The sequence below is a fragment of the Carlito syrichta genome, unplaced genomic scaffold (genome assembly GCF_000164805.1).
Source record: "Carlito syrichta isolate Samal-C Ts95f unplaced genomic scaffold, Tarsius_syrichta-2.0.1 Scaffold288419, whole genome shotgun sequence".
Lineage (NCBI taxonomy): Eukaryota > Metazoa > Chordata > Mammalia > Primates > Tarsiidae > Carlito > Carlito syrichta.
The window spans coordinates 7,572-17,358 of record NW_007232515.1 but is presented as its reverse complement, the minus strand read 5'-3'; the positions used below and the strand labels follow the sequence as shown (position 1 = coordinate 17,358).

The 9,787-nt window shown below is 42.3% G+C and overlaps 1 protein-coding gene across 1 annotated transcript in view; it reads left to right on the top strand.

Annotated features, from left to right (window-relative positions):
* Positions 1-9,096, top strand: part of LOC103255810 (centromere protein H-like) — a 21,814-nt gene extending 12,718 nt beyond the window's left edge. The window contains exons 6-9 of the mRNA XM_008053758.2: positions 484-547; positions 1,184-1,235; positions 5,240-5,403; positions 8,517-9,096. Of these exons, the coding sequence (XP_008051949.2) occupies positions 484-547; positions 1,184-1,235; positions 5,240-5,403; positions 8,517-8,609 (373 nt within the window). The 3' untranslated portion in view covers positions 8,610-9,096. The remainder of the gene's footprint in view (positions 1-483; positions 548-1,183; positions 1,236-5,239; positions 5,404-8,516) is intronic.
* Positions 9,097-9,787: the final 691 nt, after the last annotated feature.

The window sequence follows — 9,787 nt, the reverse complement described above, 5'->3', positions numbered from 1 at the left end:
AACTCAAAAAAAAAAAAAAAAAAAGAAGAAGTATTCACAGAAATAGTCCTCAGATCTAGAAAGGATACAGTTATTAAAAAGAAAAAGGTGGCTGGGCACAGTGGCTCATGCCTATAATCCCAGCACTTTGGGAGGCTGAAGTGAGAGGATTACCTTAGCTCAAGGGTTTGAGACCAGCCTGGGCAACTTAACGAGACCTCATCTCTACAATAAGTCTAAAAATTAGCCAGGCATGATGGCGCGTTCCTGTAGTTCCAGCTACTTGGAAAGCTGAGGTGGAAGGATGGCCTGAGCCCAGCAAGTCGAGGCTGTGGTAGCCGTGAGTGTGCTACTGCCCTCCAGCATAGGCAATAGAGTGAGACTCGGACTCAAGAAAAAAAAAAAGAAAGTAAATTATTATTAATCGGTTCCTTCATTGATGACAGTTGTTTTTAACTAAGGTTAACAATAGTAGCTTTAATCATATTTTTGTTTCCTTTTCAGTGTGCTTGTGGATACCATGAAGCATATATTGAAGCTTAATAAATTAATAATGAAATCCCAGCAGGTAAACTTGCACATTAAGGTCACTTATGCATTAGTATTACTTCTTGTGTGTAATTACTGTATATGATTAAATAACATTGTTCTGGCTGGGTGCGGTGGCTCATGATTATAGTCCTAGCACTTTGAGAGGCCAAGGTGAGAGGACTGTCCGAGCCCACAGTTTCGAGACGGGCCTGGGCAACTTGATGAGACCTCATCTCTTTAGTAAATCAAAAAAAAAAAAATTTAGCTGGGCATGGTGGCAACTGCCTGTAGTTCCAGCTACTTGAAAGACTGAGGCAGAAGGATCGCCTGAGCCCAGCTGGTCGAGGCTGCGCTGGCCGTGAGTGTGCCACTATACTCCAGCCTGGGCGACAGAGTGAGACTTCAACTCAAAAAAAAAAAAAAATCCTCGGAGGGGACTGATATGATTGGAATTCACTGTCCTTATGTTCACTTTTGTTTTCATAACTTCATTATTTCTGAGTAATGTTACAAAATGTCTATAATGAAACTACAATCTTAACTTTTGTTGTCTGGAAATAGGAATTGAAGACTGTAGCTTATGTGAATTTATAGATCAAACTCAGTGATTTAAGTATGATTGGTTTGTTTTAAGTACAGTACTGTGCTTTAATCTTTCTGTTTTTAATAACAGGAATCTTCGGACTTAGAGGAAAAACTGCTTGATGTTAGAAAGAAGAGATTGGGTATGTAGAACACTTTTTTTTTTAATTTTGAGTTGAAGTGTCACTCTGTTACCCAGACTGGAGTACAGTGGCATGCTCTCGGCCACCATACCCTTAACCTGCTGGGCTCAGGCAATCCTTCTGCCTCAGCCTTCCAAGTAGCCGAAACTACAGGCATGGGCTATACACCCGGCTTATTTGTTGATGTATTGTACAGATTAGGTCTCACCAAGTTGCCCAAGCTGGTCTCAAACCCCTGAGCTCAGGCAATCCTCTCGCCTCAACCAGCCAAAGTGCTGGGATTACAGGCTTCAGCCACTGCGCCTGGCCCACAGAACACTTCTTTTGGCATAACATGGTTTCACGTTGGAGACTGATAAGGCCAGATCTCTGAGAAATTTGCTGATTTTCAAGATGTCTTAAGAGTTTGGAACATGGCAATTTAAAAAGTGGAATATGAAGTGCATTTTCTTTATGTATTGCCATTGTTTCAGAACTTTATTTTATTTTATTTTTGAGTTGGAGTCTCACTCTGTCACTCAGACTGGAGTGCAGTGGCCGTTCCCGGCCACCACGACCTCGACCTGCCGGGCTCCAGCAATCCTTCCGCCTCAGACTTCCAAGTAGCTGGAACTACAGGTGCACGCTACCACGCCTGGCAGTTTTTAAATTTTTTTTATTGTAGAGATGAGGTCTCGCCAAGTTGCCCAGGCGGGTCTCGAACCCACAGGTTCAGGCAATCCACTCACCTCAGCCTCTCAAAGCGCGGGATTACAGGCTGAGCCACCGAGCCCGGCTTGTTTTAGAACTTTAAATCACAAAATGAATATAATATCAGCAGGGGGAAAATCAGATGATATAGAAAATTATATTGCCAAATTTAAGTCACCATCCTGTGTTTGGTATGTATTAGTTTAGACCTTTTTCATGCTCATATAGACACTTAGATACATGTAATATCTAATGATCAATGATACATATGGTTCTCCAGCCTTTTTACTTACTATATCACAAAATGCGATGGCTCTTTGCATTGAAACTATTGAAGCCGGGTTTGGTGGCTCAGCCTGTAATCCTGTCCCTGGGAGGCTGGGGTGAGTGGATTGCCTGAGTCCGTGGGTTTGAGACCCACCTGGGAAACTTGGTGAGACCTCATCTCTACAATAAATAAAAAAATTAGCCGGGTGTGGCAGTGTACACCTGTAATTCCAGCTACTCGGAAGGCTGAGGCGGAAGGATCACCGGAGCCCCAGCTGGTCGAGGCTGCAGTGGCCGCTCAGTCTGAGATTCCAACTCAAAAAAAAAAAAAACAAAAGAAACTATTGAAATGTTTATATCAAAATTAATATATACTCTCTATAGAAAATTTAGAAACAGGATAGGCTCAGTGGCTTAGCCTGTAATCCCAGCACTTTGGGAGGCCAAGGTGAATGAATGGATTACCTTAGCCCGTGGGTTCGAGACCAGCACGGGGAATTTGGCGAGACCTTATCTCTACAATAAATAAAAAAAATTAACTGGGCATGGTAGCGCACGCCTGTAGTTCCAGCTACTTGGAAGGCTGAGGTGGAAGGATCACTGGAACCCAGCAGGTCAGCGCTGGGGTGGCCATGAGTGTGCCACTGCACTCTAGCCTGGACGAAAGAGTGAAACTCTAACTCAAAAAAAGAAAGGGAAAAAAAATTTAGAAACAGAAGAATATATACATATATATATGTATGTATATATATATATATATATATATATATATATATATATAAAATTTAATTTTTTATTTTCCATCAAAAGATAATCAGGGCCGGCCATAGTGGTTCACACCGATAATCCCAGCACTTTGGGAGGCTGAGATGAGAGGATTGCCTGAGCCCAAAGGTTCGAGACCAACCTGGGCAACTTGGTGAGACCTCATCTCTACAATAAGTCAAAAAATTAGCCGGGTGTGGTGGCACACACCTGTAGTCCCAGCTACTTGGAAGGATTGCTTGAGCCTAGTAGGTTGATGCTGCGGTGGCTGTTAACGTGCCACTGCACTCTAGCCTAGGGGACAAAGTGAGACTTTTACGCAAAAAAAAGATACTGTAGTTCCAGATCCTTGAAAGGCTGAGGCAGGAGGATCGGTGGACCCCAGCAGGTCAATGCTGGGTGACTGTGAGTGTGCCACTGCACTCCAGCCTGGGCAACAGAGTGAGACTCCAACTCACAAAAAAAGAAGCGATAATCAGTCTTCACTGTATATATCTTTTCAAATAAAATTGGCATCATTTTATTTTGTGTTATAAACTTTTCATTTAAGCTGGGTGCTGTGGTTCCTGCCTGTATCCCAGCACTTTGGGAGGCTGAGATGGGATGATTGCTCAAGACCGGGAGTTCAAGAACAGCTAGTGAGGGCTTGTCACTACGAAAAAAAAGTTATTGTGTGTGTCACTTTTGTAATCGAAAGGTAAAAAAGTATTTCCTATATTTACATGAGTCTCCTGCCTACTCTTTTGCAATCCAAAATAAGCCGTTTTACATGATGCCACTTCGAACGTTTATACACAGCTATCATTGTCATATACTTCAAATATTTCACTAAGGGCATTACTAAGTATAAAATTAAAATTTTGTTATTTTTTACCAAAGAAGTCATTTTCATGTCAAAATAAAACCGTAACCTAATGCTTATTAAAAATTTTCTCTTGACCAGGCATAGTGGCTCACGCCTGGAATCCTAACATTTTGAGAGGCTGAGGCAAGAGGACTACTTGAGTCCAGAGTTTGAGACTAGCCTAGGCAACATCGAGAAACCACATCTCTGCAGAAAAAAGTCAAACTTTTAGCTGCTGTGGTGGTGTGCGCCTATCTTCTCAGTTAATTGGGAGGCTGAAGCAGAAGGATCGCCTTAGCTCAGGATGTCGAGGCTGCAGTGAGTTGTGATTGTGGCACTACACTCCAGTTCTGTGGACAGAGTGGACTGCAACTCAAATGAAGAAAAAAGTTTCTCTTGTTTAAAAAAACCAGGAAATGTACTGCTTTGTAATTTTTCTTTGCTTTTCTTTATTTTTTGGGGGCGGTGGTCAGAGTCTCACTCTGTCGCCCAGGCTGGAGTGCAGTGGCACGTTGGTTTTCTTGTATTTTTTTTAAGTTGGTGTCTTACTCTGTCACCCAGACTGGAGTGCAGTGGCCGCTCCCGGCCACCACATCCTCGACCTGCTGGGCTCCAGCGATCCTTCCGCCTCAGCCTTCCAAGTAGCTGGAACTACAGGCACATGCTACCACGTTCGGCTGATTTTTTGATTTATTGTAGAGATGAGGTCTCGCCAAGTTGCCCAGGTGAGTCTCGAACCTGCGGGCTCAGGCAATCCACTCACCTCAGCCTCCCAAAGCGCAGAATTACAGGCTGAGCCACCGAGCCCGGCTCAGTGGCACATTTGTGACCACCACAGCCTTGACCTGCTGTGCTCAGGCGATCCTTCAGCCTCAGCCTTCTAAGTAGCTGGAGCTACAGGTGTGAGCCACCACACCCAGATAATTTTTTTATTTTTATTTTTATTTTTTTTTGAGTTGCAGTCTCACTCTGTCGCCCAGACTGGAGTGCAGTGGCCACTCCCGGCCACCGCAGCCTCGACCTGCTGGGCTCCAGTGATCCTTCCGCCTCAGCCTTCCAAGTAGCTGGAACTACAAGCGCGTGCTACTACACCCGGCTAATTTTTTGATTTATTGTAGAGATGAGGTCTCACCAAGTTGCCCAGGTATGTCTTGAACCCGTGGGCTCAGGCAATCCACTCACCTCAGCCTCCCAAGGCTCAGGATTACAGGCAGAGTCACCGAGCCCGGCTAAATTTTTTATTTATTTTAGAGTTGAGGTTTCACTAAGTTTCCCAGTCTGGTCTCGAACCCCTGGACTCAGGCAATCCTCTCGCTTCTGCCTCCCAAAGGGCTGGGATTACAGACATTAGCCACCATGCCTGGCATGCTTTGTAATTTTTCAAGATCCTTATTTGTAAAGCTCTCATATATAATGTATTTTATTTTTAACCTAATAGAATTAAAACAAGCTTCAGAAAGTAAGTTTTTGGAGATACAGACTGAGAAGAACAAACAGAAAAACGACTTGGACAATATAGAAAATTCGGACACAATAAAGACCATGAAACAAAACCTACAGACAGAGATACAAATTACTACAGTTATACAACATGTATTCCAGGTAACATTTATATAAATTTGGATGGAAGGAAGAATTATTTTTTATATGATTCAGTGCTGTTACCGTATTGACTAAGTCATCTAGTCTTTGATCCTCATAAACTAATTGAAGTAGAATTTTCATCTGTTTATGTGTCTGGAATTCATGTATGTTTGGTGTTTAAGGCCTTGATTTTTCATTATGGACAGACCTTTGGCATTTATACATGGAAAGGTCTTTTTGTTTTTTTGAGCTCTTTGGAGGCAGAATGGAGTAATTTGCAGTGTCGGGAGTTTTAGATGAGGGTGATGGGAATGTAGGGTTAAGAACTTGGCTGGTACTTAATAGTTGCAAGTTAACCTTGATAAAATTATTTAACTTTTTTTTTCCTTGAGTGGGAGTCTCTCTCACTCTGTTGCCCAAGCTGGAGTGCAGTGGCACACTCAGAGCTAGGGCAGGCTCAACCTGCTGGGCTCAGGTGATCCTTCCCCCTCAGCCTTCCAAGTAGCTGGAACTATAGGCATGCACCACCACGCCAGGCTAATTTTTTAATTTATTGTAGAGATGAGGTCTTGCCAAGTTACCCAGGCTTGTCTCGAACCCCTGAGCTAAGGCATTCTTCTCACCTCTGTCTCCGAAAGTGTGGGGATTAGAGGCTTGAGCCACTGCGCCTGGCCTCATGTCAGTTTGTAAGTGTTCTATATCGGTTTATTCTGGGGGCATTTCATTTTTTTTTTTTTTTTCCCCTGAGTTGGCGGTCACACTTTATCACCCAGGCTGGAGTGCTGTGATATAATCACAGCTCACTGTAGCCTCGATCTTCTGGGCACAGGTATTCCTTCTACCTCAGCCACCCAATTAGCTAGGACTGCAGACACATGCCACCACGCCCAGCTAATTTTTAGTTTTGTAGACACAGGGTCTCATTATGTTGCCTAGGCTGGTCTTGAACGCCTAGGCTGAAGCAGTCCTCTCACCCCAGTTCCCCAAAGTGCTGGGATTACAAGCGTGAGCCTCTATGCCTAGCCTTTTCATTACTTTTTGAATTTTAAAATGTTTCTGAGACTGTTGATGTGAAATGTATTTTCATTGTTTTTGGAATATTCTAATACTGTCATTTTTGTTACCATTGTTCGATTGTATAAAATGTACAGTTATTTTATATATAAAACATGGGGTCTTGCATCTCACCAAAAGATTTTCTTCCTTAGGTCTTTTATCTGTTTTTTTGTAGCAGAAGGTGATTGGATTAGCAATGTGCAAATCCCCAAGGCTAACCCCAAGTGGAGGATTGAATCATTTTACTTTTCCATGGCACATGTTGGTTTTTTCATGCTGCTTTGAGACTTCCATTATTCTTCCTTTTTTGATCTTTATTTATATCCTATAAATCAGTATTAATTTTGATTTAATGGACTCATCGCTTTTTTAAATAACCTAAGCTAATATGCATAGCTTTGGCCAACTTCAGGAACTTTCTTTATTCTTCTTTTTTGTGTGTGTGTTGGAATCTCACTCTGTCACCCAGGCTGGAGTGCAAGGGCATGCTCACAGCCACCACAGCCTCGACCTGCTGGGCTCAGGCAATCCTTCTGTCTCAGCCTTCCAAGTAGCTGGAACTGCCGGCGTGCACTAACATACCCAGCTAATTTTTTGATTTATTGTAGAGATGAGGTCTCGCCATGTTGACCAAGCGGGTCTCAAACCTGCAGCCTCCCAAAGTGTTGGGATTATAGGCTTGAGTCATTGCGCCTGGCTGCTTTCTTTATTCCTAAAGTCAGCCTCTAGTGGTTTGATCATGTTTAAATGCTTATTTCCATCTGCCTTTGTTAATTTGACTGGAATTATGTTGACTAACCCTTCTGTTTACTTACAGCAAGAGTGTACCTTATTTAGGCCAAAGTTTGTTTGTTTTTTTTTGAGTTGAAGTCTCACTCTGTCGCCCAGACTGGAGTGCAGTGGTCGCTCCCGGCCACCGCAGCCTCGACCTGCTGGGCTCCGGTGATCCTTCTGCCTCAGCCTTCCAAGTAGCTGGAATTACAGTAGCGCGCTACCACACTCGGCTAATTTTTTGATTTATTGTAGAAATGAGGTCTCACCAAGTTGCCCAGGCGGTCTCAAACCCACAGGCTCAGGCAATCCACTCACCTCAGCCTCTCAAGGCACGGGATTACAGGCTGAGCCACTGAGCCGGCTTAGGCCAAAGTTTTTAATGTTTTTATATCAAATACTATAGCACATACTCTAAAATCTGTTTTAACATTATTTCAGTCAGTATCATTGAGCTATAGTTTTTCTTTCTTCTTTTTTTTTTTTGAGTTTAAGTCTCACTCTGTCACCCAGACTGGAGTGCAGTGGCCACTCCCGGCCACCGCAGCCTCGCCTGCTGGGTGCCAGCGATCCTTCTGCCTCAGCCTTCCAAGTAGCTGGCCCTACAGGCGCGCGCTACCACGCCCGGCTAATTTTTGATTTATTATAGAGATGAGATCTCACCAAGTTGCCTGGGCGGGTCTCGAACCCGCGGTTTCAGGCAATCCACTCACCTCAGCCTCCCAAGGTGCAGGATTACAGGCTGAGCCACCGAGCCCGGCTAGAGCTATAGTTTTTCAAGAATTAATTAACAGAGTCCTTAATAATTATGACGCTAATCATTCTTCCACTGTCTATTACAAAAATATTCTTCATATTTTTCAGGTATTGAAGCTTTACAGGTATTGAAAACTAAGCTCTCCTTTTACTTTATTGAAAATAGGGCATATTATGCTTCAGTTATTGATTTTTTACCATAGGGCTGCAAAATGAACTGTGAACCACAGAGTTTCCTCTGCAGATATCCTTAACAGATAAACCTCACTCATGGAAACTGAGGAAGCATAAAAAATGATTGTATTTTCCCCCCAAGGGTTGGAGGAAATAAAGTTATTGTGAATATTCCCTAACGTGGGGATCATGGACGAAGCCTTAGTCAAAGTGAAAGGAAAGATACGAGAATATCCTGCTGCTTATCGTGAGCATGGAGAGACACACCTAGTCAATATTAAGTAACTTTCATAAGATCCGTGAGACTTCTCTTTACTCTTCAGTCTTTAAAAATGGTTTTAACTCTAACTTAATTTTCTTTTTCTTAATTACAGAGCCTCATCTTGGGGAGTAAAGTCAACTGGGCAGAGGATTCTGCCTTTAAGGAAACTGTTCTGCAGCTTGAGAAAAACCTCGCCATGATCTAATGGTTCTAGTTTGTTTTTGTCTTTGATGTGTCATTTAAATAGCAGATTTCAGATGAAGTGTATTTTCAGTGTGTTTGGAATGCTCTGTCACTTTTGTTGGTTTTATTCAGCACTGTAACGTGGCATCTATTGTTTTAAAGACAATTAGAGTGACTGGCAGACTCTTGGCATCTATTGTTTTAAAGATAATTAGTGACTGGCATACTCTAAAAGAGTCTGAAAATCTTAGCCTTGGAAGACTCCTGAAGGACATCTGGTCCAGCTTTCCGTTGAGAGTGAACATTTGTTCTACATTTCTGACAGTTCTAACTCTTAACTGGGATACTTATGTGCATTTGTGTATTTGTCAACCAAAATTTTTGAAAAGTATATACAGTGTTTATAGTGGTCATTATTTGTAGTAGAATTGGGAGTGACTATTTTTCTTTTTGTATTTCTATGTTTAGTATGCATTATTTTTTTACATTAATTTTATGTTAAGAAATAAAAGGAATAAGGCCATGTGCAGTGGCTCATGCCTGTAATTTTTCGGAGGTCAAGGCAGGAGGATTGATTGAGTCCAGGAGTTTGATTTGAGATCAGCCTGGGCAACATGGTGAGACCTGGTCTCTGCAAAAAAAAAAAGTTAGCTGGGTGTGGTGGTGTACTCCTGTAGTCCAAGCTACTCAGTAGGCAGAAGTGGGAGGATTACTTGAGCCCAAAAGTTTAAGGCTTGGTGAGCTGTGACCGCAGCACTGCACTACAGCCTGGGCGACAGAAGGAGATCCACTCCAAAAAAATATCATGTTAGAAAACCTAAAGACACAGCATTAAGTTATAGAATGAATTGCAACCCAGTGGATTATCAATATCATCTGAAAACTTTTGCTTTTTTCTAGGATTTTACTACTCTTTGGGTTTATTCCTTTTTTAACTGTTGTCCATAATGATTGTATTTTGCTATATATATGTGCAGATTTTCCATAAATAATATAACATAATTCAAAAATGTATATTTAAAAATTGGATGATCTGTGATATTTTTACAGATTTCTTTTTTCCCGTTGATGTATTCTGATAAACGATTGCCCTATGTATTTTTTTTATTATAGAGATGTGAGGTACAGGTCAGGATGAGGTACATAAGTCACGTATGTGCAGGTGGACTTTGGGCCTCCAGCTGGTCCTCACTTCCCCTG